The 26973-nt window shown below is 39.3% G+C and overlaps 2 protein-coding genes across 2 annotated transcripts; both read right to left on the bottom strand.

The window, feature by feature from the left end:
• Positions 1 to 15200: 15200 nt before the first annotated feature.
• On the bottom strand, positions 15201 to 16745 carry LOC113572946 (natterin-3-like). Its single transcript, XM_027002920.2, has 2 exons — positions 16652 to 16745; positions 15201 to 16374 (listed from the first exon to the last, which is right to left on the bottom strand). The coding sequence occupies exons 1-2, from the start codon at positions 16743 to 16745 to the stop codon at positions 15293 to 15295; spliced, it is 1176 nt and encodes a 391-aa protein (XP_026858721.2). The 3' UTR covers positions 15201 to 15292.
• Positions 16746 to 19099: 2354 nt separating this feature from the next.
• On the bottom strand, positions 19100 to 20601 carry LOC113572950 (natterin-3-like). Its single transcript, XM_027002928.2, has 2 exons — positions 20490 to 20601; positions 19100 to 20190 (listed from the first exon to the last, which is right to left on the bottom strand). The coding sequence occupies exons 1-2, from the start codon at positions 20599 to 20601 to the stop codon at positions 19100 to 19102; spliced, it is 1203 nt and encodes a 400-aa protein (XP_026858729.2).
• Positions 20602 to 26973: the final 6372 nt, after the last annotated feature.

Consider the following 26973-nt stretch of genomic DNA (forward strand, 5'->3'; position numbering starts at 1 on the left):
AAACAATGACGATTTTTAGGTGTCACCCTGGCTCAAACCCTTTCATGTTTTGCTGGGAAGTGTGATATTTGGCTGAGGAAATCACAGTTGGATAGGAGATCACAAAGGAAAAATCGACAATAGGGAAAGTGGGTGGGAGTTAAAGAGTGAGAAAAAACACAAACAGCTTATTTATGTTCCCTACTCTATCATAATTGCTTAAATCTTCACCTGAGCTTTTCATTCCAAACAATAAAAACATTACCCAGGTGCTCTTCATAATCCAGCACTTCCTTGTGACAAATCAACACAGTGCTCTGCAGAGTTTTAAAAAAAGCCTTCCCAGTTTGACATCTCCTGGTGATACATAAACACCACAATTCCTCAGACAGGACAATGTGTGATGTCTCACCCCCCTGACCCCCCCGCTCACACACACACACACACACACACACACACACACACACACACACACACACACACAAGCTACAGGAAACAGCCAAATGTTCACTCCACTAAGACATGGGACACTACTCTATCAGTGGGGTGCCGGGACACTCTTGGCCTTAAAAAACAAACAAAGCAGTTATGCAAAAAAGCAGTTGGACACAGACAAGAATGTGCTGAGCACAGGTCCTGCAGCCTGAAATCCGCCCGTATTTTTGCGAGATCTCCTCACCTTTTTCCCACCGAATGAAGTGCTGACTGCACGATCTGCGTACATGTGAGGTGTGTTTGTGTGTGTGCTGCGCATGATCGTGAGAAGTCCTCAGGTTTCCGTTCACCTGTCACCTGCTCTCATCCCATCGCCGCAAACCCTCCTCCCTTGGAGGCAGTGAACCCTGCGCTTAGCCAACAAGATATCGCCATTCACAGTTCGTTCCTGCTGCTTTAGCAGCCACAATTTGTCAGTGCGCCTGGGAACAAAGACGTTGAGGTGGAAAAATGATAACTAGCCTCCCAGGTCTGTTGACTATAAACAGACAGAAAGCCTGGGATACTCTTCATTTGAATGGTTGTTGTGGTCGTTGGTTAATGGTTGTTGTTGTCGTCGTAACACAACAGACTTTTAACAGACTCACATAAAACTCTTGTTTGTGGTATAAATGGACTCCTGTCACTTGAGAATCTCATGCAATGCAAGCACATGCAATAGTAGGGGGTTTGTGAGCCTTAGCTGGGATTAAACTGTTCAACCTCCCCGAGGCTTTCCTGAAAGGGGGTGGGGGTTTTAAGAGGGAAATGTCAATGTTTGATATCATACAGCATTTTGTTTATGCGATTTTCAGTTACATTTTCACTATATTTGGTATTCTACATTTTCTCATGTTTAATGCAAACAAATTAACACCATCATCACTACCCAAGGCCTCAGCTCTGTTTGACAGTGTTATTTATTTAGTCCATCTTTCTGTTACATCAACTAGATTCTGTGTTATTTATGCTTTCTTGCAAACAGATGAACAAATTTGGCCAAGTTCAAGGACTTTGCGGTTCTTGATGTAATACTATACCTAAATTGTTTAGTATCATAGTGGACCTCAGCTTTAATGCAGAAAAATTCACAGGTAGCAGTACTAACTAGAATTGAAACAGCTACTATGAACACTTTAAAGAGTTCAAAAAAACTTCTTTATAAATCTCAATGAATGATTGCTAGCTCTGCAACACTAGAAGGTCTTTGCATACCATTCGGTAATTACCTTTGTAAAATTTTCCTGAACTGATGGAATTAATGTCCTAAGCCCTCAATTTGACTTTACATTTCAGCAAATGAAAACAGAGCATCTTCCTTGAGAAATGAATTACTTTTGGGGTTTCGAGTTTGGATGCTATTCATTATGTCACAGTTTCTGTTGGAGATCCACTTGTTAAGATCAATGAACATCTGATCTAAAACAAGGTAGAAAAAGGCTGTAGGAAAATTATGTTAATCTAGTTCTAACATTTTCTGACCTACTGTACTGAGCACAGAGCATCCCTTGAGTTGAGTTTAGCTTTTATTTTTGTTCTGAAGCACCACATCGCTAGGAGTAATGAAAACATCATTCCATAGGTTATCAAAAAAGGACTCATGCCTGTAGTCATTGAAAGTCTGTTGCTAAGTTTTCAACTAAATCAAAAGCCTTGGAGAAGTTTCAGAGACTGTAGCATAGCGAACAGAAGTTTTGTTTCTCCAATTGTCGTAGGATAAACAATGTCGTAGGATAAACAATGATCTGTAACTCTATTGGTGCAGACCTTGTGCTTGCCCAGACGTCTGAGGACAGTCATAAGCTTGGCCTACTAGGCTGACTTTGTATTCAAGATCGTCACTTTCTAAAATGTGTATAATTATGCTAGTAGGCTTTGCTGCATCTACACAGCTTCAAAATGGAGGAGATATTCATGGACAGCTCCTTGAAAAAGTACCTGAGTACTGAAGATATCTGTTCTTTCTTAACATGTTTGCTCTCATTGGCCATGATGTTAAGGAGCTCACTCTCTTTTACTTCTTCTAACCATGCCTGCTAAGCAACTCAAAACCTCATACTGAATTACTTTGCATATTTATTTTGCATTAAGGTCAACAATGGAATGGAAATCACAAATCTTCCCTGTTTTGTCATGATTTGCAATTGTTTTTAGAATTGCTATGAAGTTCCTTGAATTATCTGAATTTGTACACCCATTGTGTCCCTTCTGTGTAGCAGGAAGTAGTAGAACTTATTGTTTTGATTGAACAAATAACAGTAAACAAAGCACATACTCACCTTCTGTTTTGAGTATCTCACTGACAAAATAGATCAAGTCCCCTTTGGTGTTTAGACATTTCTTGTTTCTCCACATGCCTTCATAAGTCTGCAGCTGCCTTTCGTGTATAATCTGTATGGTTTATTTTCTTTAAACCATGTGTGTTCAATGTTTAGGGTAGTTAAGAGTGCTGCATAATTTTTTAAAAACTTCCTATTATTATCATTAATATTTTTATTATTATTTAATCACATTTATATAGCGCCATTCTCAACCCAAGGCAGCTTTACAGAAAGAAATCAGCTTTTACAATCAAATCATTCACATACTGATGAGAAAGGCAGTTCATTTGCACACACAATACTCTCTATCAGAAACCACAGCCCCCTGTGGAGACTGCACTGGGTGCAGGGAAGGGGAGCAGGTTCAGGCCAGGACAGAGCAGCAGCCATCACTGTACATACACACACATTCACACACATATATGTATATACAGTGGTGAGTAGTCAAGAACTGTATTCAAGTAAAAGTACTTTAAAAATTATAATTACTCAAGTAGAAGTAAAAGTAGTCATTTAAATTATTACCTAAGTAAATGTAAGAAAGTATCTGTTAAAAAGATTACTCAAGTCACGAGTTACTTCACTGGACCACATTTAATAACACCAAGCAACAATCTGTGTGTGTGTGTGTGTGTGTGTGTGTGTGTGTGTGTGTGTGTGTGTGTGTGTGTGTGTGTGTGTGTGTGTGTGTGTTTTTCCACAAACTAAAATATGTGGTCCTCATAGTTCTTTTTATGCTGAATTCAAATCTGTTTTAAAGATGCTTCTCTCGGGCATGATTTTTAAGTGAATTTTACAATAAGTAATTCTGAAAACATATTTGGATTCAGTGTGCAAAAATACTTCATAAACAGCAGTTTTTCCTTTGTTCTGGGTCTCTGTGCTACTTAGTTCATGTGTTATGTATAAACTACATGAGGTTTTTCTTATCAGCTAAATATTCTGCATATAAATCACAAGCATCACATTGGATTTGGTGATCACTTTGTGGTTAGTACAATTTGTGGGAATATTCTGAGCTCTTGCCTAAGGTCACTTACTCCATATTTTACTATTCATTATATTTACCTTGCAATTAGGTAACAAGTCAGACCGGCTGGCTAGTTGGATATCCTAGGTTGCCTAGCTAACAACTGCGCCTGCATGTGGTCAAACAAATAATATATAAAATCAATAACAAATCTTAATTTTATAACTTTGAAACCTTTAGAATCTTGAAAATATGCCCCAGTATGGGTCATGCATTCCTGAACGCCATGAGCTTAGCTGAGCTGCTTCATTTATTTTTCTGCTGCTTGTAGCTACGTAGGTAGTTAGCCATTTTTTTTCTTAGAATATCATTCTTTCAGATTAATAATGCACACTATGAGAGAGCACTGAATTTACACACAGATATGTGAGCCTTAAAGAAAACTATATATTGCGGGCTACTTTTCATAAATGTCATTTGAGTCCCTCAACGGAAAATGTGCCTGTTCGCTGTTCATTATGTCTGTCTACTGTCCATCTGAATAATTTACAGGAGTAAATCGGTGACACTCAGTGATCATCTTTAAGGATTTCACCAACCCTCCCAGACTTGACAGGTTGTGGCGACAAGTACATATATATATATATATATATATATATATATATATATATATATATATATATATATATATATATATATATATATATATATATAATTGTTATTATTTTATTTATTTATTTATTTTATTTAAAACGGGAGGAACGTTGACGAATATAACAGAGTAAAGGTGCACACACACACACACACACACACACACACACACACACACACACATATGTATGTATGTATGTATGTCTTAATATTCAGACCAGGGGTGGAAACCCCTCCTCCTGTCTGCTATTAGAGGTTTTGCATACATATTCAAAATTGGCTGTGCTGGGTCATCATCATTTGCTTATATCTGGAGTACAACAACCACAATATTATTTAAAAATCAATTTGGATAATACCACAAAAATCTCTAGCAAAGTAAACCACAACTCCTAGCATGAATCTTCAATCTTATATACATATCAAAATATTGCATGGATGATTGATTTTATTACTTAAAAGCACCCACTTTCTCTGCAACTTGGGTTGATTTCAACCTCACCCTCATCCTCACCCTCATCCTCACCCTCAACCTCACCTTCATCCATAGCCTCAGACTCACTCTCAGGATCTTCATCTGTCTCTATTTTGTTCTCACTGTCTGAACCAGTTTCTCCAACTGACCGTTCTCCATATGCATTTTCCTCGGCTCTTCGCCAACCTGAATGATCTGGCTTGATCTGATTTCCTGCACAGTTGTCTTTCTTTTTTAGAAGAAGTATGACATATCACTTTTCCTCCTCATTTTGGAAAGACCCAAAGTGTAACAAACAAGTGTTGTGCCACCACTGTGATAAGTAACTGTTTTAAATGTTGCAATGGCAAGATGGCCATGATGCAAACATTGTAGCAATGTTTTAGATGTGTAGAACTGTGTAGATGAGAGACTTAGTAGAAAAAAAGTGATCGAGGTAATTATTTTTTACATTTACATTAAAAAATGTTTTTTTACATTCGTTAATACACAGCATTGTTTACAGGTCACTGTGGGCTTATATAAATTATATATTTAAATTAATTTACATATTTCACTGTGGGTGAAATTACTTTTGTAGGTTTTGTTTTGTTTCATGGTTGGTAGGCTAGAAGGAAATCTTGGATTAATTTGCCACAATAAGTTTGAGTAGCAATCAGGTCAGATGCTGTGCTGCTGTACGTACTCAGCAGTTTGCGTTCAGTCATTAGCAGATCATACACGAAAGGCAGCTGCAGACTTATGAAGGCATGTGGAGAAACAAGAAATGTCTAAACACCAAAGGGGACTTGATCTATTTTGTCAGTGAGGTGCTCAGTACAGAAGGTGAGTATGCACTTTGTTTACTGTTATTTGTTCACATCATATCACTTTGGGATATTTTGTCATTGTTCCTCAAAGGTTTGTGGTCCCTGATATTCAATACCCTGTCTTGTATTGTTGCTGTAAAGGGACTAATCTCTGTGCGCCTTTGTAAATCTGCCTTTGTTAACGCATTAATAATTTTCTCTCTGCTGACTCTCTTTCCCAGTATTCTGCTGTTCCCCAAATGCAGGCACTTAGTGATAAGCCGGAAGCTTGCACATTTCCATCGGAATTGAAGACCGAAGACTGATGTTTTCCATCAATTGAGCGCACCTCTCCAACAGGATGTCAGCACGTGGTCTTTGGCAGTGCTTTGACCCATTCACTCAGCGAAAGGAGAACAGACAGAGCAAGTGCATAAATAGATGACAAACACTTTCCTTTTCCCAAAGACATCTGCCCACGCTTTCAGGCACACAAATAAAGAAAATACCAGGCATGTAGAATCATATGATAAGAGGCTGCCATGTGGTGCAAGACAAACTGCAGTGCTCCCAGACTCAAGGGAAATGGTAAAAGCAATGTGCAGCCCCTCCAAAAAAAAAAACCATATTCCAAAAGTGCACTGCAATCCCACCACCCCCATTTCACGTTTGTTTGTGAAACCCAAGTTGTGGCAAATGTCCGTCATCTGTCCCCTGTTAATTTCTCATATGTTATACTGTTTCAGTCTGCTGTGTCAGCTGTGCGGAATCGCCTTTCACTCATAAAAATGTGGAATATGAACGCTCCAGAGATGACCTTGCTGTTGTTCGTGCGCTCCTCAGAACAGAATCATGCTCCGGTGACCATCTCATAAATATTTACTGCTCTTCAGAGGCCTTTGAGTTTCAGCGAATTTGCTGAGTTTCAGTATTCAGAATGCCTTTGGTCCCATTTTGACAAATGGCAAATGTTAATTAACCAATTTAAGTATTAGCAGGAGTTTTCAATGTCAAATCCAATACCCAGTGTGTAATTGTATAGTGATTTCTCTGCTGCAACAGTGACTCTTGGTTTGCAGAAAAAAACCCAATTCCACCATATTAGTAAAAAAGGAGGTTGTTATGATAAAGTGACTGTGAAGGCTGTTGGGGAAGGATAAGGTCAAGCTTAGTCAGGGCTGTTGCAACAGAGTAACAGAGAATGCTTTACCAGCGTGTGTATGTGTGTGTATATGTGTGTATATATGTGCGTGTATGTGTGTGTGTATGTGTGTGTGTGTGTGTGTGTGTGTGTGTGTGTGTGTGTGTGTGTGTGTGTGTGCGTGTGCATGTGCGTGTGCTTGTGCATGAGTGTGAAATGTATTTGGACTAAGCAGTGTTTGGAAGCTTAAACAGTGATTTGCAATTGCTACAACATATTTAATCTAGAGTGAACCTCTTCTAGAGTGAACCTCTTCTTCACTTTCACCATCGTAGCACAACAGAAGGATTCTCATAACTTATGTCTGGGCTTCTCATGGAGCTGTTGGGGGTTGCAATGTTTCAGCATGCTATGTTCGGTGTTGCAATTTGCCACACCCCTGCAGGAGCGGTTTTAGGGAGGCTGTAATCTTGTTGCATAAAGGGTGTGAAAGTTAAGTGCAATGTCAGTATTGAGGAGGCTATTTTAAGTTCAGCACCTTCTAAGCAGCACAGATGGCACTGTTCTAGTGTTGAAGCCCTTTGTTTTCCTGCAGAGGTCAGGCAAAACATCAGATGTGTCTGGATGTCATGTCAGTGTGGTTAAACAATGGGAGGTTGAATGACCTGCAAATCAATGTCCTTTTGACAGTGAGGATCTTTTAATGGAAACTCATGGAAAGGAACCCACTTGTGTTCACAACAGCCATGAAAACTTCACAGGCCAAATAGATGTTTATGTAACAGCTATTATGGGACAGTGGGAAAGAGAAATGGAAGTGAGAGGGGGAGAGAGAGAGAGAGAGAGAGAGAGAGAGAGAGAGAGAGAGAGAGAGAGCTAGGAAGGAAGGGTGGCATGAGAAGAAAGACAAATATGAGAAAGTCAGAGAGAAAAGGATCTGGGCATATTGTGAGTCACAGTGAGTGACACAGTGAGTGAGGGTAGACAGAGCATGGGAAGGTGAAAAATGAGTGAGAGGGTGGCAGGAGAATGATAGAAATGTAGGAAGAGTGAGAGCGAGAGAACTTGTAAGTGAGCGTTGGCAGAGGGCCGTGTCCCAGGCCTGAGGAAGGAGGCAGGTTCCCATGCCCCAGAGTCCTCTGGGGAGGAGCCGTGGCAGATGTGACGTCTGGGCCGCTATCCTGGTAGTCGATGTGGGAACCAAGAGGGAAACACTCTAATCCATAAGTTGCAGAGGACCAAGAAACTGGGAGCAGTGGTACATTTACATGCTCGCAAAAAGCTCATCTGATCGTCCACCAGGGCAAAATAGGAGCCTTTGGTTTGTATACAAGACCACACAATTCCGGGAATTTATTGAATAAACATGGTCTATTTTGACCACCAAATCTAAGGTCAAAAGTTCAGGTTAAAAGTATCAAGAGTTTCCTCTTGACAACAAACCACTGCTGTTGTGAGAAACATTTTCAGTTTTTTTCCCCTCTGGGCATTTTGAGTCCTGGGAGCCAAAGCATCAACACTAAGCACACTAGTTTTTGATAATTACACTAAAAAAGTGGAAATTCAGGCACTTTTTACTTGTTTTCAGAAATATGAGATGTTCTTGACACAGCATCAGAACATAAACTCAACTGTGGTCATGTTTAGATCTGCAGGTTTTGCTTATTTCTGCACGAAAGACACCAGAACATAACTGCCAGACATGACAATTATTTTTATGTCTAGATTTGTATGTCTAGATGTAAATCTAGATTTAAAGAAACATGAGAAATAGTTGCTACAGGCACATGGAAAGAGAGAGTGCAAGAAAATATAGGAAGAGGAAAAACAAGAGACACAGAGAGAGAGAGAGAGACAAGGGAAGGAGACTTGTAGCAGTGACGAACTTCTATAAGAGAATAACTTCTCTTAAAATGGTGAAGACAATTTAAGTTGCATGCAAACATGTCCAATTGATGATGGAGAATCAAAACAGTGATAATGCAATTCACACATTATTACTGCAACTCCTTAGAAGTTACAAAGAAAGAGAAAGAGGGAGGGACAGAACGAGACAGGATTTTCCAAGATGATGTCAGCATGTGGCAGCTGTACGGAACAGGCCTTTAACTTCAAACACACTCTTAAAGAGGCCCTGGAAAGAGGCGTGCCTGCGCGATGGCAGACACACCCGACGGGGTCCTGCACTGAGCCGATCTGTGAGTGGCTGTCAATGGGCATCGAACGACGCTGCATTATAGGGGAGATTACATGTGAAATTATGTGTTTCTGCTACTTACCAATGTACATTTTGGGCAGGTTATTCACTCTAATGAATAACTATGTCGGATCTTTTTTTTTTCCTTATGGGCTTAATAAACCAAAAAACACCTTCATTCACATTTGGAATCATACTGGATACACTGCAATCAATGGTAACACAAAATGTGGTCCTTCTTTTCCAGAACTCATCTTAAAGCAGTTTGGGGTTTATCATTTTCCTTTGGGTGCAGTTTCCCCTCTTCATGTTATACCACTGGCATTTCAATTTTATACAAATTAACATTGTGCTACATAACAAAAGGAATGACATTACAGCTTCAAAGGACAAAGTCTTTGTTTCCAAAAGCATGGGCCGTATAAACAAATCAAGTTTAGGGCAATGTTCTAAAGCTTTGTAGTTTACTGGGTGGGCAACAGCTCTATTTTTGCATGTCCCAGAGGGAGACCAACTCCTGAAACACCAGTATAACAATAGGAAGTATCTCCAGGTATCACTCTGGACTGCACAACAAGACATCAATACCACCAGAAACAAAAGTCAGGTATATAATTGCTTTGGATGGCAGATCCCAGAAAGTGAGGGACAAAGACTCTCTAGAATGCCTGCCTCCTTTCAGTTCCCTCCTGATATTGGGTTTCCTTAACCCAGCCCTGCTGGCAGGCCAAAGGCAATAGGCTCTTGTTCACTCTTCTGCAATGCAGTCTGCACTATTGTCTGTGTGGATCTCACTTAAGCGACAAAGGATGAGTTATGAGCAGGTTTCTGATGATTTGAAGACCTCAGTGGTTTCCTGTGGAGAAGAGCTGCCGTAGTTATGGGGTGGAACAGTCACTGCAACACTGCTCCCTAGTGGAGAAGCAGTCATGCAGACACACACACATACACACAGAGTGTTTCACACTCATAATTATCTCTCATAGTCACGTAGGATAAAGGAAATCCTAGGCAAAGTTGCTATTCTCTGGAGTGTCTCTCTTATCCATGCTTAAAGGGCTTGTCTTTCTGACTCAGTGATTTTTCCAGAATGAGGCGGAACGTGGCTGGGAGATAGATAAAACCACACAGATAAAACAAAAGAGGGGGCCATCCAATAAGTGAGGCAAGGTGTTCAAGGCAAATGAGTTTGATGTAAAATCCACTTGAAATTTCCGAGCCAGCAGACAGTTCCAAGGCTTACTCCTGTGATCAAAGCAATTTTATTAATCAAGCATTTTCCTGCTGGGAGAGTGAGCTACAGTCCACTGTTTCTCATCAGGAGCTCATTGTGAGACTCTGATTATTAGGTTGCCTGAGAGACCTGGTCTCACATGCAAGACACGTGGATTAGGGTCACAGGAGGTCACCCTAGATTAAAATAATTAAAATACACACACACACACACACACACACACACACACACACACACACACACACACACACACACACACACGCGCGCGCGCACACATACACGCGCACACACACACATAGCACTAGGCATGAAAAAGAATACCAGAACAAGTATCCATAAAGAATACACGTCTCAGAAAAAAAAAATGTAAACAGTATGAACTTTAATTATATACATACACTAAATTGATATTGTATAAACTACATATTGTCCATATATCTATAATAAATGCACAAATGCAGTAAAACACATCTTGACTGCAGTATGGTCCTAGTATGACTTTCTTACATGCTCAGACCATGCACAAATTATCACATTTGACACTTCATTAAAATCTCACTAATATCTGCTGCATTATTTTAATAATCATTCTTCATATTTGTTAGCGCCTTGAGATACTGGTGTCAACAGTCTTGACAATGAAGTAAATGAAATGCTACTCTCTACACCAAAGGCTTTAAAGTCATTTGACCTCTGCCCCCTTTTTACCCCATGATATCTTCATCAACATGAGAATTGATTCAACCGAATGTGAATACACGACAATAAAGAATAACTCCACGAACTATATTGCATAACCGTTTATCAACATCTCATTAACCACCTCTGGTAACAGGTGCCCCGGTAACAGGTGACTCTACTAACTGACTTGGCTCTCACCTTATAAATCCCCACATCCAACAATGCTAAATCAGATGTAACTTTCTGAAGCATTTGCAAAATTAGTTACAAAGGCCGTCAGCCTCACCAGCCAACTATTAAGGATCGCCTGCCGGCCTGTTCCAGACAGGGGAAAAGGGTTTGCTGAACTGAGCTATGGCTCTTCGTGAGCACTCTGCCCCGGGCGCTAACGCCCACCTGCTGTCTGTCCGAGGCGCCAGGGTGTTTGATTAGGGAGCAGTCTGGCTACTGCAGGCACACGCAGAAGCTGATTGCTGTTAAGCCTCTTACCCGTCACCCCCCTCCCAGACTCTACACAAATAACTCCAGAGGAGGATGGTGCGCACCTGCTCTTCTCTTTACACAGGGCAAACATTTGCAAAGCGAGACACGGGGGAGAGCGCATGGTGGTACTTCCCCCCACGGTGACACACCTGGCTAAATGTGTTAACACTAAGGGCACCAGGTCTCCAGATTAAACCTTTATCTCTGACCTTTTCTGTCGTGGCGTGTTGGCAATATTATTGTAGTCTGACTGTATACTACAATATTTAAAATTTACTCATGAATGTTTTATTTTTTCTTCTTAAAGAGGTTTGATCTTGTGAACTGTATTATTTTTATGTGTTATTTATATATATATATATATTTTTGGTCTCTCCCCTCTCCTGAGACAATGGCACACTCATACTGGATTAGCCAGTGAGCTGTTTGCACATGCCAGTAGATTGCTGTCAGATGATTTCTTTCTGATTCAGACACAGGCCTAGCTGATTTAATTATTATCTCTACTTCACCATCCTTTGGGTGTGAACTTAGCAAGGCATGTAAAAATCTAAATAGTACGGACTGTAGACAGAGAGTCACTTACTGTATTTATTGTTAGCAATGTTCATCAAGAGACCCTATTGACTCAACATCCTCCTCAACTATGACCTAAGTAGTATAACTATTTAATTTGCATTTGTCAGCAGGAAAAAGCCTAACATTTGGTCTAACAGCAGTACACTGTAGTAAGAGTGAATGTGTTTAGATATGCACATTGGAGAAATCTTCTTCTAGAGTAAAAAGCATTGCGGTATCCATCATTCTTATCTTTGGTGGGTGGGGGGGTGTCTCCTTTTAGTAGGGTTCCAGTGGGGTTCCGGTGGGTGGAGGGCTTTTCCCCTTCTCTTCCCCTTCTCTTTCCTTTACTCCTTTTGTTTTGGGCTTAGAGATAACATGAAGCAGATTTTTATCTGCTCAGATCTACCACATCACCTCTATTCACCTACACAAGCCTAATTAGCTTCTACACACATTGTTCACTCCATGGCATATCTCCAGGAAATGGTTTTCCCTTTATATATGCGAGCCAACATTAACCTCTCATTAGACTGTATTGATGTTTGTGTGTGTGTGTGTGTGTGTGTGTGTGTGTGTGTGCGTGTGTGTGTGGTGTGTGTGTGTGTGTGTGTTGTGTGTGTGTGTGTGTGTGTGTTTATTCCACTTTCAGAAGTGTTGAACTAGTGGCTAAAAACAAGGTTTAATGAATGCAGATTGTTTCAGTATGGTTCTTGTGTAGTTTATTCAAAAATGGCAATGGAGATTTTTTACTTGAAATAATTTTAGCATTATTCATTTACAATAAATATTTAAAAATAAAGTGGAAACGCTTTCTAAAGATAACTTAGAAATGTACACATTTGGAACCTCACATAAATTTTTAAAAGGTTTAAAAATAGGTTTAAAGTATCATTACTGTATATGTACATTAACCAAATCAATACCAGGGTTAACACCTAGACATAAACGTAAAAACTCTCAGAGGTACAACCATCATCAGTTTTTGCCCATTACTCTATGTTCTAATAAATAAATTATATAGATGATGCATGCTGTAAGCATCTTAGATGGAGCACTCATTGCTCTTACCTTGCAACAAAAGCACAGTTCTCTCACCCCGGCAGCTTCTAAATATCTTCTCCGCCCACTATCACATGGTCCACTCAAAGTCGGCCTCGGTTCATTAAACATATGTCTTATATTCTATTGTAACCATCTAATATCATGTGGCAGATAAAAGAAATATATTTCATCCTAAAACCCCATCTTGGCCCAAAGCCTAATGAGCAGATCAACTACGAGTGTCATTTGACAGAGACAGAAATAGTCTGGTCTGCAGTGAGACATACTTAAGTGGAAGTACAATGGTGAGGGATATAGAGAGGGAGCTGTTATGATGGAGGCAGGAGTAGTGAATGGAACCCGGGCTGTAATGAAGGATTAGAGGGGGGATTAGGATTCTTTATGAAGATGTTCCTTATCCTCATTAGACCTCTTCTTATAACAGTGGATCAATTCTCTCACTCAGAGAGAAAGTGAGAGAGAGAGAGAGAGAGAGAGAGAGAGAGAGAGAGAGAGAGTACAGTAAAGGCTGTATAATGGGAAAGTTTAATGAAGGACTTTGTCTTTCTCTAACCCACTAGCTGGACTATAGGACTATGATCATATTTACATTGGTCTTTGTGTTGATATGCCATGAATATGCATCTCTGAAGTTATATGTACCGATGGCTGTTTGGGACTGCCCATTCTGACGATGAATACACTGAGCTACTGAGAACAGGGGGAAGGAGACATGGTAACTAAGTCCAAGACAGGCCATTGATTCCTTCAATATTTACACCCCAAAACGGCCAAACAAACCCTGGAGATTCAAACACCACAACCCAATGAGTCTCCAGAATAATACAGGTTCTTACTGGAGACTAAGATCTTGCCTGTGCTGCCAGGGAAAAGCTGGTCACGTTGAATTACGTGTTTACTCTGATAGACAGTTTTTGGGCAGTTGGTGTCTGGTGCTAGTTTGCATGGGTTTGCATGCAGGGTTGAGCTGTCTGATTATGCAACTGATTGACTGTTAGATAGAAATAGATCTATGCACTTGGTGCCTTACAGTATAAATATGGGCCCTTATGCACAAGACTATCTCACTGAACACAGCACCTGTCACTGGAAAATATAAACAATTCAACTTATAGCTGACAGGCGGCTGTAGCACCTGGCAAAATATAGTGCAAACTGGAACTCGTTTTAACACGCTGCCTGAAGGGAAAAAAATATGGGTAAACTGGGAAATGTCCATGAAATATCCATTCATTGTTAGCGCCTTTATCAGACGAATACTATAAACACGGAAGGTAATTAAGTATATGAAAATACCGTGTAACCGTGACTTTTTCTAGGGAACAATCACTCAGTGTTTCTGTTGTCAGTGTCGGTTCAGTAAGCTGCGTTCACAAATATGACCATATCATCTACATCTCCTGGTTGTTAACATGAATAGTGCTTCGTACTCGTGAGTTTACTGTAGGCTGCGTAGCGTCTCCTTTTCACAAAGTCAGTTTAAATGTCAGAAACGGAATAAGATGACAGTAAATGTCAGCGAGAAAAAGTGAATTCTGCGCGTCTCAAACCAAATTTTAAAGATTTGCATTTGTGGTTCATGTATTTCGCCCATGTAGGCTGTAAATTCTGAAGTAATGATTTTAATTTTCCATTGGCACACAGCAGTTCGACGTACGATGTTTGTCCAGGGGCGTATTTGGGTGATAGGACAAGTGGAAAGAAATGTGTTTTTTGCGCATGTCCGAAATTTGTTCGTCTATGTACAGACTAAAAATAATAGTGAATACTAAATAATGAAGATTCATTTTTTACCCCTGAGGTGACTTGAAGTCTGCAGATATATAGCTTGAGTGTAGGCAATATTCGCAAATTCTTCCTAAATGATAGAGATTTCTTTTCCTGGTATTCAGCTTGGAATAGGCCTTCTCATTTTGAGGGAAATCCTTAGTGCGGAAAACTTGTAACTGCATCTGGCGTGTAAACGCTGCATCTAAACGTTGCGCTACTGTTCTAGCACGTTTGAAGATCTCATTTTGACCGCACAGTTAATAATCCATAAGATATATTTACTGCGATGTATATATTTGATGCATCAGTTGGTTTCATAAAAGTACACTCATTTAAAATATATATTTGTAATCAAGTTACAAAAAAAAGTAAACTTAAATTGCACAGACAGTTTATTGATGGTGAAAAAACATTAAAACAGGTGACTCACTGCCATGCCAGTGAGTACATGTGATCTTGAATGATAAGTAAGGCCAACGTGTAGTGTGGAGCTGGATTCAATCATTCAACAGGGAGGTGCATCAGGGATGGGCTTGCAGCGCTCCACCACCGCGTTGATCTCCCCAATCTTCACACCATCATATGTCCCAGTGATGGTGGTCCAGTGGGTTTCTCCGTTGCTGTACGTGCGACTCAGGCGTGCCGTGAATGGAATATCAGCAGTCGTCCTTTTAGCGTCCATCCTTACTGAGCATGAGTGGTTTGGAGGGACGAGGACCTGCACAGACATGGAGTGGGTGATGGTTTCAGTCATCTTTGTCCCCTCTGAGAAGCTCACAGTCAGTTCCTTGGTGAAGTCCACATTGTCCGGGTTGATGATTGGGATTTTCCCAGTCATGATGGAGGTGGAGCCATTGCGAGTTACTCTGCCAATGTCCCAGAAATTTTCCACAGTGCTGCTCTTCTCCAAAAGGACTGTCTTTTCAATGCTGGAACACTCATAATTAGTGGCCTTGGCCGTTTGGATGGTCTCAGGAGGGTGATGGAACAGCTCGATCTGGTCAATGGCGTACTCCACATGGGAGATGTGCTGGCTGTACTTGTCCCTGTTAATGGTCAGGACATCATACTTCTTGTACCAGTACTCCTCACCCTCCCAAGGCAGGAAGAAGGCCTCATGCTGAACAACAACCTTGCCTAATCCATATTTATTCTTTCCAACGTAGATGTCCAGCTTTGTGCAGGTCTTCACCGAATCCATCGGCACAGAACCATAGGAGCCTGATCTCCACTCCAAAAACTCAAAGTGGTCCTCATTGACCAAGACCTCAAACTTAGGGGCAGAGTACTCAGCATTTGCATAAGGGTAATAGCAATATGGGCCTTTGCTTGGGGTGTAGAATCCAGCCTCGCAGCTGACTTTGCACACATAGTCTGTGCGTCCTGTGTAACCGTTGTAGATGCTTAGGGCGCCGTTGGGGAGGGAGTCATTCCAGCTAACCCATTTGAGGCTGATATTCTCTTCAAACATGCTCCACTCCTCCTCCTTCTCAGAGGTTAACTCAGGAGGAGTGCTACAATGGGCCACCAAGGTCAAAGCATCAAGAGGTGGGACCATATCTTCCAGGGCAGGGTTTAGTTGGATCTCTAAATCAACAAGATAAGTGTAGGCAAATTATTTAGATGGTCTAATTATTCAGTGTTTGTAACGAAACTGGTGTATATTGTAAGTGTTTTTATCTGCTGGTAATTTAACAATAGGTAACCTGTGGTGTATTGTCTGACACTGGATAACTGGGTTTGCCTCTGTATTTTGTTGTTTTTCAGTCTTAGTTCCACGTTAGTCACAGGTGAATGCACTGAGATTCCAAATATCATGTAAGTAATGCAAATCATAAATAAAGGGAATGGAAATGAAACTCACTGTTCACTGCCTTGAGGTCTCTGGTGGGGGCAGAAAACAGTGGTGGCAAACACAGTTGCAGTACCACTAACACCAAGGGAAGTGCTGCCCTCATCTGGTGGGAAAGCAAAATGTAGACCATGGAAATGGAAAGTTATTATATTTTTATTAAATTGCTGGCATTAAATAAATCATATTTTATTAAAATAAAACCTCTGCTAACAAATACAACCAGTATTCTAGTTTAGTTTAGTCATTACGAGCAAAACATTTAATTACATTTTGATCATGTTTTGATCATGAAATTATGTTCTGTTTAAAATGAAAACGTTTTTTCTATCCAAATAAAAAATGCTATGATGGAAATGTGCTTGAACAATAATATATTAACATTAATAATAATATTAATTCATATTAATAATAATAATATTCTAAATACATGTGTTTGTGCATTTAACATGTATTTCATATAGCATTACATGATCAGAAATAAATTATTAATTATAATTATTTCATGGTCCAGATGTTATTTGCAGTAATATTAATACATTTTTATCACTATTTAAGATAAAACAATATTTTTAGACTAAAACATTACTGTATTGGAGCAATACTAGAGTCTTTTACCTTGTCAGGTGTCTTTTCAAATGCTGATGAGTGCGAGTGCCAAAGTGCTCTTAAGCTCTTATAACTGCCCCCAATAAACCAGCACTGGTGACCTCAGCATAGGTGAAAACAATACCCACACTGCCAGTGCACAGCCACTGAATAAAACTTGTTTTTATTCAGAATTTGTTTGGGAATGGAGTAAACTGGGATTAGAACAGTGGAAGTTGGTTTTAGGAAAGTGTTCCATAAAGTAGCACCAAAGATGTACATACCACATGAAGCTATTGTAAAGAGTGGCCAAGTAAAAGATTGATATAAAGAAGATATTATTATTATTATTATTATTATTATTATTATTATTATTATTATTATTATTATTATTATTAGTTGCATTTATATAGTGCCTTTCTCAAACTCAAGGACGCTTTACAAATATCACTCTTTTTGTGTTGTTAAAGAAACCAAATTTTTCTATTAGAGGCATCTGATAAATAATTAATTTGTAATTCATCATCTATAATTCAATCTTACCATATAGTAGGTAAAAAGATTGAAGGTTTGAGAACTGAAGCTACATTATTTGCCATTGAATTCAGTGACAAAAGTATCTTCTTTTGTCAAGATAACCGGGATCTCCTTGATGTTTTAGAACACGCTTGCGTGACAAGTTAAGCTATTGGATTTTTGACCTTCTCAGGAATGATTGTTTATCAGGAAAAATAGCTGATGGATCTCTAATAAAAATCGATAGATGGGTGTTCAGGGTCAAGGTCATTAGAGACACTATTGAAGAGTACCCTTGGGAGTGCAATTATCAGACCTTTTATGACTTAGATGTGATGATATACTGTTCTTTATAGGAGGGTCAGTAGTGATAATATGGGTCATATGTGAAGAAATTTAGCATTCTTTTAACTATATGATTCTGCTCAGGTAATAGAGATGATTGCACTCAGATGTAGATTGAAGAATTGCTAACAGATATTGTCATAATAAATATTTTTGTGTTTGCATGTCCTAGATATTAGAAAAATCACTTTTGTGTGTATGGTTATTTTGTAATTTGCTTATGATTTTTGATGAACAAGAATGCATCTATTATAATTTAGGAATCAAACAGCAATGCCTTTCTTAGAAATACTTGTAGGTACATCCTTTATGTACAGTAAACGACTGTAGCACCTCTGAGCCCATGCATCAGTTTTGCTGCATTTTCTAGTTCATCTTTATGAGCCCAGGACCACTGTAGGTTGGATATTTTTGTCACAACACTCTTGGCTCAGCAGTGCCACTGATATGTGCAGCTACAACACCATGCATACCCCTATCATGTCTGTGTTATTTCTTTGTTGAAAAGACCACTAACATAATTGACAGTGATCCAGTGGTGAGAAAATGACCAATAATTAATGGGCTAGAGGGTTGCTAATATATTGTGTGTGCCATTAATTGGGCTACAGTCTGTGTTTGTATACCTATAAAGTTCAGATAATTACTTTTAACTCCTCTTAGCTCAAATAAACAACAGAAACAACTATTAAAGTAAAGTATGGTGTCCAGTGAGTTTATATACAAAGTATTCAATTTGTCCACACTGAGTTTTTTTCATTATTCTTTTATTGTTAAAATACTAACATTTATTGTACAGCATAAAGAGTCCATGGTCAAGGTTTCATATTTCTCGATGCTTTATTTTTTGAACACTTAAAAAGATAGCCAGCAATTCCCTTTTTAGAAGGGTTTTCCAAAATAACATTTTGTAATAATTGAAATTACTTGCAGTTACATTGATGGTTATGTGTAAGATGGTCATTTCTTATTTGCATAACTTGGTATAGACTTCACTCTGTTTGTGTCTGCCTATGCCACTGATGGACATGGTTTGGCATCTGGAATAGGCTCACAGCGGTCCACTACTGCTCTGACCTCTCCAATCTGCACACCATCATAGATGCCATTGATGGATGTCCACTGGGTCTCTCCGTTTGCATATGTTCGGCTGAGCCTTGCCTTGAAGGGGATGTCGGCGGTGATCTTGCGGCCCTCCATGCGGGCAGTGCAGGAGTGGTTGGGCGGCACAGTCAGCTGCACTGACACCTCGTGGCTGAGAGCCTCCACTACAGTGGTGCCACGATTGAACTGCAGGGTCTTCTCTAAAGTGAATTCCACTCCAGCACTGCCAATCATAGGGATCTTGGCCGTGATGCCCCCTGTAACACCGAGCATAGTGGAGCGGCCGATGTTCCAAGTTCTCCCCACCTCCGTGGTCTTGGAAATGGTCACTGTCTTGGTCACAGTCTGGCAGTCATTGTTGGTGACACTGGAGATCCTCATGGTCTCTGGTGGGTAGTGGAAGAGTTCGACTTCATCGATTCCGTACTCCACGTGGGAGATGTGCTGGGTGTAGGCATCCTGGTTGATGGCCAATACTTCATACTTCTTGTACCAGTATTCATCACCCTCCCATGGCAGGAAGAAGGCTTCAAACTGAGGTACAACCTTACCAAGCCCATACTTGTTCTTGCCTACAAAGATCCCAACACCAGCACAAGTTCTAATAGCATGGCTGGGCACTGAACCATATGACCCACTTATCCATTCCACAAACTCAAAGTTGTCTACATTGACTAAGACCTCAAACTCAGGAGCATGGTATTCACTGTTACCATAAGGGTAATTGCAATATGGACCTTTGCTGGGTGTATAGAAACCTGCTTCGCAGTTGTACTTGCAGATGTAATCTGAACGCTTGGTGTACCCATTGTAGATACCAACTGCACCATTGGGAAGAGATCCCTCCCATGTGGTCCAGTTTAGATTGATGTTGTCACCAAACAAATTTGAAAAGTTCACTGATTCCTCAAGGTCTGGAGGTGTTAGTGGGCCAGTGACTGCCACATTATCAGAGAGAGGTGGGACTTTATCTTCCAGGAGAGGGTTCAGAAGCGAGGCTGTATCAAACAAAGGGATAGCAAAACATCTTTATAAAATACTGTAAGAATGAAATCTAATGGCTTGAGTCTGTTTTGATGTAGCTGATCAACTCAATACTCATTGGTTGCAAATTATAGCTAAAAATTTACAATGACGGACACAAGAAAATTGTAAATAAATAAAATTGTCCCAAAATGTCAACAAGAACATAACAGAAAAAGTTCTAAATTTCCCAGGGAAGACTACAGTGATTGCATAAACAATCACTTCAAAAATAAATGTATTATTGATATAAATTAAGTATTAAATACCTTACATTTCCCTGAGCTTTGTTCCACTATCTCTTTGAGGTTGCTTGGGATTTTCTCAGTAGCCAGGGCACAGAAAGCTCCCAGCTGAAGAAGGGCAATGACAGCGGACAACTTCATCTGCAAAAGACATGTTTCATGATTTTGTAGAATTAGCAGCAAACTGAAATTATTCAGCCTTGTATATGGAAAGGCTTGAGATAGAATTTGTCTTTACGGCTGACATTGCTGATATGGAATACTTTATTTTTTTTAAAGTACCTATGTTTATACTTCACATTCAGGATTTTTAATGAAAGAGTGCACATACCTTTGTAGTCCAACCCCTCTGTGCAGATCCTTCTGTCTGCTCAGGCTTATATATCTCATTTATAGCCTCACAAGCCATAAATCCCAAACCTCACTCTCATGTTATCACCTATCAGGACTCACGGTCATACCGGAGCTAATAATTACAATTCTATAGAATTAATATATATATATCCAAATAGATTGTCACATTAGAAATGTTGTTGAAAACCAAATTTGTTAAATACAATACCATAAAACCATTGTTCTATAAAGATGTACTGTTAAAAAGAACCCAGATTAGCAATCATCATATAAGTTCTTCTGTAACATTCTTGTTAAAAACGGTGGTAACAGTGGCACCTGGGACTGGGGAATGCAATCACTTTCTTCATGGCCTTTTAGACTATGCTCTGTTATTTAGCAGCAGCTTTCTATGTTCAGCGGGGACACTGCTGACAGGCTGTTTGTTTTATTTCTGTCAAGATAAGATTAAAGATTGTAAACATTATTTGGATAAGGCATTACAGAACTAATCTCTTACCTCTGATATCTTCCTTTGATATAGGAAAGATTACATATAACAATAATAATAATAATAATAATAATAATAATAATAATATGTAGGTAACATTAAAACATTTCTGTTACCAGGGAAAATTAATTTCCAACTCTTAAATAAAGGAAACATATTGGACTGATCACAAAGTGATGACAAAGTTTTGTGGGGTTTGAGGAGTCTTCAAATTCTGTGTTCTGGCAGCAACACTTTGTAGTAAATGTCAAATAATTGCAGTCCTCAGGACTGCTGTGTTCTTTACTTACCCAGCAACATGTAAAAGTGTGCTCTGCAACAGCAGGGGGCATCGAGAGATACAGAATGGCACTTATGCCAATATGTTGCTTCTGTCATGAAGTCATAACAAACTGCTCTAAAGCTGAAGTCAAATGTATTTTTCAACATGCAGATGCTGAACATGCAAAGGTTGCTCATATGTTCTCATGCCTAGATAACTGAAATGAAAGTTAGTCTTGTTGAATCACAATATACAAATGTACAGACATTTAGTGACTGCATTTGATTAACATTCATTATCACTGTGTTAATCTTTGCATAGATGTCATTTAGAGATCAGTGAATATAATCTGCATATAGAATGGTATAATGGCAACAAAAAAAAAAACTTGTTTAATGAAATAACTGATTTCCCAAATTTAAACAAACATACAATAAAAAATAAGATTAATTACCTTTCTTAGATGGTATAAATATCCCTACGGTGAATCTTTCAGTACATAGACTATGCCACTTGCACTTTCGTCTCTGTATTCCTGCACATTTGACCTGAATTACCACAGCTGTAATTAAAGTGGAGAATTTGAGAGTAATTGCGTCTGTATTGGGTATACCATGGAACAATCACAAGACCTTTTTACATTCATTACATTTTGTATTCTCCTCATTTCATGGGACTTAATGTAATTGAACAAATTTGAAATTTAGTATTTGATGGGAATTAGCAGGTGCATGGTACAATATGCTCTCTGCTTAAGGTTACACTATGGTCCCTGCTGAGCCTCACAATGTAGCCATCTTCATTTACAGCATTTAGGTGACACTTTCATCCAAAGCCACTTACAACTATGACTAACTACAACTTGAGCAATTGAGGGTTAAGGGCCTTGCTCAGGGGCAACTTGGCAGTGGTGGGCTTGAACCCACAACTTTCCAATTAGAAGTAAAGTACCTTAACCACTAAGCTACCACTACACTTCCTTGGAACTTTGTGGGTTTTCCTCTTCAGAGTGGGCTTCAACAAGTGACATGCATGCTCAGCTAGCTTCAGCCTGGGAGAATTAGAACAAGGGAGCTGTAAGTCAGCTGCCTAACAACTAACCTGTTTCCTGAAATGGGGGGACTATGTGTTTCTTATGTGGTTCCTCCAAAACACATGTAAATACTTTCCAATTAAAATGTATGCTTTTGCCCTTCAACTTAGCCATTGCTCCATTTCAAATCCAACGGGTCAGACAACAGAGTCAAATGAACAAAAAAAAAAAGCATTCCTGTGCACTAATTTACCCCACTGCAAATGATATATCAGCCTTATATCCAAAGATTCTTCAGTGAGACCACCAGACACATGCCTTACATTTATCTGACACTTTTACCCAAAGCAACTTACACTTAGGACTGAGTACAACTTGAGCATTAAGGTTCTTGACCAGGGGCCCAACAGCAGCAACTTGATGTTAAGCTTGAACCCGCTACCATTCTATTACAAGTCAAGTAACTTAACCAATGAGCTACCACTGCCCAGTGGTTTGTTTGTGTCTCTGTTAAAGAAGTATTCATATTTGATTTAGCGAAGTCAGGAGATATGTGTAGGGTGGTGTGTGTGGTGGGGGGGGGGGCATCTTCAGACTGCAATGGACTGTGTTTTCTCTACAAGGACTCTGGACTTTCTACAACCACTAAAGTGATAAATAAAAGATGGCCTTCTCTCCTAGTCCTCTCCTTTTCCTGAGATGAAATACCCTAGTAAAGTTTCATTCATGTGAAATAATGGAATAGGTGCGCAGAGTATCTGCCTTACTAATCCATTCTCAAGATACCTCAGTGTCATCAGTGTTTAGGCTAATGCACCAACGCTGGGGCTCAGCTGAATTCATGCAGCTTTGTGTGAAATGTAAGTCCTTCAAATATATATAGGGTTTGTGGAACTGGTCAGAGCACCCAATATTTCTGAATTGGGATGCTAATGCCAATGGCAGTTTAATCTCATTTTTCCTATGTATTATATTTAGCTGATGTATTCCTTGAAACATCCTTCAAACAGTAGATCTCTCTAAATTTAACAAACTTTGGTTTCAGCAATGCACACACATTCTCTTCAACCTTTACACAGCATGTTAAAGGAATAATCCTTTAAACTCCTTTTGACAAATCACTTAAGCTCCTTCACTATAAGTAATTCATAGCTATGTAATGGATCAATTTGTGTACAGAGTAGATCTAAATAGCACCGAGACACTCTAGTAATTAGAATTCTAGTTCGTATGACGAGGTCCTGTCTTTTATATGGTTTAATGAGCTTGTTAGGTGGCTGATCGAAGTATCCTAACAGAGGCCAAAGACACAGGTCCTAGGCCTGTCCTAATAGGCACAGACTCTAACACCATTACCTGACATTATTATTTCCTAATTTCTTTTCTATTTTATTCTCTGATTGCCACTTATATAGTTTACAGAAATAGAAGATAAAAAACACATATATGCTAAACCCATATGTGGGATATGGAGATGATGACTACGACTGCCACTGTGCTTGTAGACAATCAGAGATATAGAGAATGAGAGTTTGAGAATGTTGAGAAAACCCCCTGAGGTCAGTACACATTACTTCCACTGTGGGTGGAGGCTCATTCCATGGAAGCTCACTCTCTCCTCTAAAACCGTGAAACTGGGTGAGGCCAGGGTGAGACATAACATCCAATATTAGGAAAAAAAACATGGAAAAAATCATGTGATTTCAGGAAATGTTCTGATCTAACCATAAATGGTAAGGTTATTCTGAATGAGGTTCATAAGAGAAAGAAGGAAATGTACTATACCCAGGATGCAGTGTATAGTTACTCTTTATACACTTTATACACATGTAATGCTATTAGAAGCAAAAACTCACAACCACACATCTTCAACATCCAGCCTCAGTTCACATTCTCTGGTGACTACAGTACAAGTCCTTCAGGAGCAGCCATGCCTGTAGCCAGTCTCCAGCTCATTTGTCCAAGCTTAATTAGACAAAATTGTGACAAATGCCACAGTCACTGCACAATAAGCTGAAGCCAAAACCCTTGTACCCTCTCAGTGCTTTAGGAGTAATACAGAAGCTTAAAAGCGTGAAGAAGTCGCTTTGAATTTGTGACATGCTATGCATGTTTGTCACAGTCATGTGATTCAAAACACTGCTACACACTGGTTTGTTAAGATGCTAAATTATGTTGGCAAGAGAAGAGCTTACTTGTCTGAAAAATGAAAAGAGACAGTTCTCATGCCAAATTAAAGGCTTTTTTGGTGATAAGAAAAAACCGCAGAACATTTAGATATTCAGAGATAGATGTTCTGAGTTTTACAAAACTTACAATCTTTAGCAATAATCATGTTATGGGAATTGGAATGTAATGTACAACTGACCAACCATTGGTCTCCTCATTTATAATCTGAAATAAATCATGATATAAAAATTCAAAGATTGATGACTGCACCTCAGAACAATCTATTTTACTAAGCTAAATAGCCTAATAATTAGTAATTATTAATAAGCCCTTTTAATAAATCTTTCTGCACTACACCTTTACTTTTACAAATGAGTAAAAGCACCTATATAGTGGGAAAAATGCCACCTATAAAGTGGGCTGTGATCAAATACTGTATGTGCAGTACAGTGGTCATATGCTGCCATCTCAGTCTCTCACTGTACAAAGTCCCTGCATCTAAAATATTTAACCACTCATTGTTCCATAAATCAGGATAATGCTTTATATGAAAACTATTTAAAAACGATGTTAATTAAATTATATTAACTGAGAATCAATTTACATCAAAACTGAAATATGCTGATATAAAGCAAATAAGCAAGTAGTGGACTGAAAAAAAAATAATATGTAGAAAACATGTTTACAGCATTGGGCAGATGCTCTCATCCCAAGCAGCTTGCGTACATGAGTTTTGGTGCTTCCTGGCAATCAAACACACGACCTCAGTTACACATGTAAGCAAATATAGTAAATAAGGAACAATATCACAGGATAGATTTATGAGAATGCATGCAAGGGATGTTCGAAGAACATTATCGTCTATTAGCATATGTCTGTCAGTCCAGGAATTCATGCCTTGATTTCAGCATTGAGACCCGCAAACATTGAAACGGTTCTTGCGGATTTGGAAAGCCGCGCTAGACAGCACAAGAAAGGGGAAATGGTGCGGGGCAGACAACCACACCATACACTGCATCTCCTTGCATGAATATTTCAGGGCCGAGTCTGTGCAATACACTGGAATCACAGCTTCCTTTAAAATTTTAGAGCTGAATAATTCAAGTAGTAAAAATGTGCTTTTCTCTTCCATATTGCTGTCTCCTCTTAGTGATACTCAAAGTGCTACTAGCAGCAGAACAGAAGCGAGGAAACCTGTGTGTTGGTAAGAGAGTTTGAAGAAGTTAAGAGGGGATAAGAATGCTTAGTGTGTGTGTGTGTGTGTTTTACACATATAGGAGCATACAGTATATTCTTATGAAGCCTACAGTGACATTTATCTCAAAGATTTGATATAAATATCAATGTATAAATCCTTACTATGGTAGTTTACATTACATCAACAAATGCTTTCTTAAATCACTTATTTAGCAATTAATTCAGCAGGAATTTTGTGCTGTGCAGTGCCAAAGCAGAGAAACGAAGTTAATAATAGCATAAGAACTGTGTTGCCTTTTCTAGAAGATCGTTTTTCAGCTTTAGGGAACAAGAGACACATAATACTGATTAATTAACTGATTAATTAATTAGCCCCCCCCCCCCCCCCCCCCAAAAAGTCTTTGTCGTTGCTCTAACGCAAAATTATGTGCATGTACTCCTAGCTCCGCCGATCATCTCTCTCTCTCTCTCTCTCTCTCTCTCTCTCTCTCTCTCTCTCTCTCTCTCTCTCTCTCTCTCTCTCTCTCTCTCTCTCTCTCTCTCTCACAGCTCAGGTGCACCACAGATGAGCGCGCCTCCGCGTCAGCTGAAGGAATCATAACAGCTGGCCCAGGTGAAAAGGCGTTAATTATTTCACACTACCCAGAAAGCACCAAATTCCCTCGCTTCGATTTTTCTATCCGGTTGTTATTTCAACAAAATGCGAACAGGGTTGCAAGAAAAAGCGGGGACGAGCAAAGACGAGACTACTACTATCTTTCACGGTCTCATACAGTCAACTGCATGAGAAAATATCAAATCTAAGGAAAATTGGCTAACGTTGATCTTAGCGGATACCGGATTTGGGTATTATGTTTTGTCGGATGTTCGTCAAATTTTTTTATATATTTTTTTTTTCTCTGATATGGTTATAGTAAGAGTATTAAGTGGATCTAAACATTAATACAGCAACAGATTGGATGGTACCTGATATGTTAAACTCTTCTCTAGAAGTTTGGTTTGGTTTTT

This window comes from Electrophorus electricus, chromosome 9, assembly GCF_013358815.1.
Source record: "Electrophorus electricus isolate fEleEle1 chromosome 9, fEleEle1.pri, whole genome shotgun sequence".
In the NCBI taxonomy this organism is placed as follows: Eukaryota; Metazoa; Chordata; class Actinopteri; order Gymnotiformes; family Gymnotidae; genus Electrophorus; species Electrophorus electricus.